At 50.7% G+C, this 2,744-nt stretch overlaps 1 protein-coding gene across 1 annotated transcript; it reads right to left on the reverse strand.

Annotated features, from left to right (window-relative positions):
- Positions 1-666: 666 nt before the first annotated feature.
- On the reverse strand, positions 667-1,470 carry LOC100942692 (proline-rich protein 23C-like). Its single transcript, XM_003789433.1, has one exon. The coding sequence runs from the start codon at positions 1,468-1,470 to the stop codon at positions 667-669; it is 804 nt and encodes a 267-aa protein (XP_003789481.1).
- Positions 1,471-2,744: the final 1,274 nt, after the last annotated feature.

Below are 2,744 nucleotides of genomic sequence, written 5' to 3' on the forward strand. Positions count from 1 at the left end.
AAAAAAAAAAAAATTAGGAGTGCCTGTGATCATTGGTCCCAGTTCTATGTTTTGTAAGCAACAAATATTTGACCATGTATAACTAATGATCTCCTAAAAGGGACTAGGGCCACCGTTAAGAAAAAGGTCCATAGTGAGAAGGTGGTCATAAACTAGTAACAGAGACCAAGGCCAAAGCTCATTAAACAAAATAAATTTAGCAATTAATTTGGGAGAAAAGGAATGCAGTAGCAGAATGCTGGGGGGAAAGGATGGATTTTTAATGAAAAGTACTGGAGCTGAGATTTAAAGCAAAACCACAAGGGAATCATAAAGGTGATTTCTGCAAAACAATGGCATTAGGCAGCAAGTTGAAAGTTGACTGTATTTCAACTTTCTCTGAGTTCTTTTTTGCCGAGGTGACCTTCTTTCTAGACATGCTAGTCTGCCCTCCCGATCCAAAATTCTGCAATGTAGCCTGTGTCAAAAATGCATTAATGTACACAGTTATGATTTAATAAAAAAAGTAAAAAAAAAAAAAGATATCCCATTTGTAGAGGAAAAAAAAGGATATGTCTGTTATCCATGCTTGGAGATCCTTGTAGGTTGTGCAAGGGTACACACAAGTGCTGTCCGAAGACCCTCGCCTGGATCTCAGCAGGGTGGTAAGGGACTGCAGGAAACAGTTCATTCCTGGAACAAACTTCTCCGGGCCTTACAGGGAGGGCGGGGAGAGCGAACAGCGCCCTCAGAGCGTGTGTGGTGGGAACCTGGATTTGGGGAAGGAGGTAGAGGTTGGAGTGGTGAGCTGGGGAAAGGCTCCAGAAGGTGGAATTCCAGGTCGAACATGGGGTTTGGGGATCGTCTCCCTGGACTAGGGCTGAGGACCAGAGGAGCGGGTTCTGGGACCGGGCCCAGGGGGTAGGGGCTGGACACCTTTCTAGCGGAGGGCTGGAGCCCAGCGGCTGAGCCGGCTGGAGGTTCCATCCAGGGCTCCAGGACGTAGGGCTCCGTGTCCTCGTGGAAGGCCCCCTTTTGGGCGGCGATCTCTGAGACAGATGTGAGGAAGAATGGCTGCTCGAGGACGATTTCCTCCCCAGGAGCGCCCACGAAAACGCCGGGTTCCAGGCCCACGGACGAGTCGCCCTGGCCTCCCGAGCATTCTTTGACCAAGCCTAGGAGGACCTCGGGGACCAGGATGAGGGTGTGCCCTTCGAAGGATACTTGCAGGACTGAGGTTGGCTCGGGCTCCAGCACCAGGTCGACGTCGTCCAGGGGCACTTGCAAGGCACAGCCGGCGGCCAGGACCACGACTGAGGTGAGGACGTCCGCGGCTGGGGTCCCCGCCGAGTCTTCCAGGCTGGACCCGGCGCTGAGCTCGAGGACGGGTTCCTTCTCCAGTCGGGGGCGCTTGGCAGGGCCGGGTCCTCCGGGCTGCGGTCCCCACCAGGGTGCGTGGCCGGCGCTGGGGCTTCGGGGTCGTCTGCCCATCATCTCGATGGCTTTCCAGGCGGCGCTCTGGGGCCTGACAGACAACGGGCGGAATGTCCTGGATGGAGTAACAAATGTCAGTGACAGGTGAGGCCCACTGAGGTAGACCTGGGACGTGAGTCCAGTTCTGTGGGTCGAGTTCTTGGAGCCCCGAGGGCGCTTTCCGAGTTAAGCCGCAGTCCTGGGTGCTGGGGACCAGCACCCAACCCTGGTGTTGGCCTAGCACGTCAGAATCTCCTGTCTTCCCAGAGCAGACCCGGATGAGCGCCGAGCGCAGATTATATTGCAAACGCCGCCAATTGAGCCGAAGTCGCAAAACGTCACGCTAAACCCCGCCCCCTTAAGGCTCCGCCCTAGCGGCGGAAGGTGGAGCTGTCCAATAGCCGTGGCTGTGGCTGCTAGGTCCCTTCAGAGAAATACCTTTTTAGGCCTCCAGGGGAGGAGCAACCGTGCCACTTTCGGGCCTGGGTTCCAGTATCAGTACTTAGCTTTACTATGCGGAGTTAGCATAGGTTCAAATAGCGCTAGTGGAATGCCAGTCAGGCTAGGGGGTTGTAGGCTCCGCCTCCTTCCCTGTGCTCTGCCATTTTTGGTTAATTGTGGCCTGAATTTTTGGGTTCAGCTAAGTGGCAAATCACTGTTGTGTCCTTTCGGAGGTTTTGAAAGAGAAAGTGAAGCTATCAACCTATATGATGATAGCAACCCTCTCGTTATCTGTTTATTGCATTAGTGACTTCTGTAGTAATTTCAGTGGTCCCTCTGTGTCAGTGGAGGATTGGTTTTAGGACGTGCCCCCATACAAAAAAATCTGTGGATGCTCAAGTCTATTACGAAAAATGCCATAGTATTTGCATATAACCTACCTGCGTCTTCCCATATAGTACTTTGTAGATTACTTATGATACCTAATACAATGCAAATTCTATGCAAATGGTTGTTATACTGAATTTTAAAATTTATATTGCTTTTATTGTGTTTTGAACATTTGTTTTTCCAAATATTTTTGCTGTTCTTTTGGTCGAATCTGCAAAGGCGAAAATATGTGAAATCTGCAGATCCTGAGGGCTGACTGCGTGACACTACAATTAGCTGATGTTTGAGATAATGTAATCTAATTTGACCTGAACTACAACTCCAAGATGTGTCTATCTTTACCCCAATTTACACATTTCAAAAATGTCGCGCAAAAGGGTTAACCAAGTTGCCCAGCAGTCTGGAACTAGCAGAGCTGTGTGTGGCTTGTCGCTCCATTTAAGCAGGTACTGGGTTACAGT

The sequence above is a fragment of the Otolemur garnettii genome, unplaced genomic scaffold (genome assembly GCF_000181295.1).
Source record: "Otolemur garnettii isolate 467f Iridium unplaced genomic scaffold, OtoGar3 scaffold00032, whole genome shotgun sequence".
Classification (NCBI taxonomy): Eukaryota; Metazoa; Chordata; class Mammalia; order Primates; family Galagidae; genus Otolemur; species Otolemur garnettii.

Bases quoted from the DNA above. Each gene is read 5' to 3' on its own strand.
- LOC100942692 (XM_003789433.1), bottom strand. From the start codon at position 1,470: ATGGGCAGACGACCCCGAAGCCCCAGCGCCGGCCACGCACCCTGGTGG.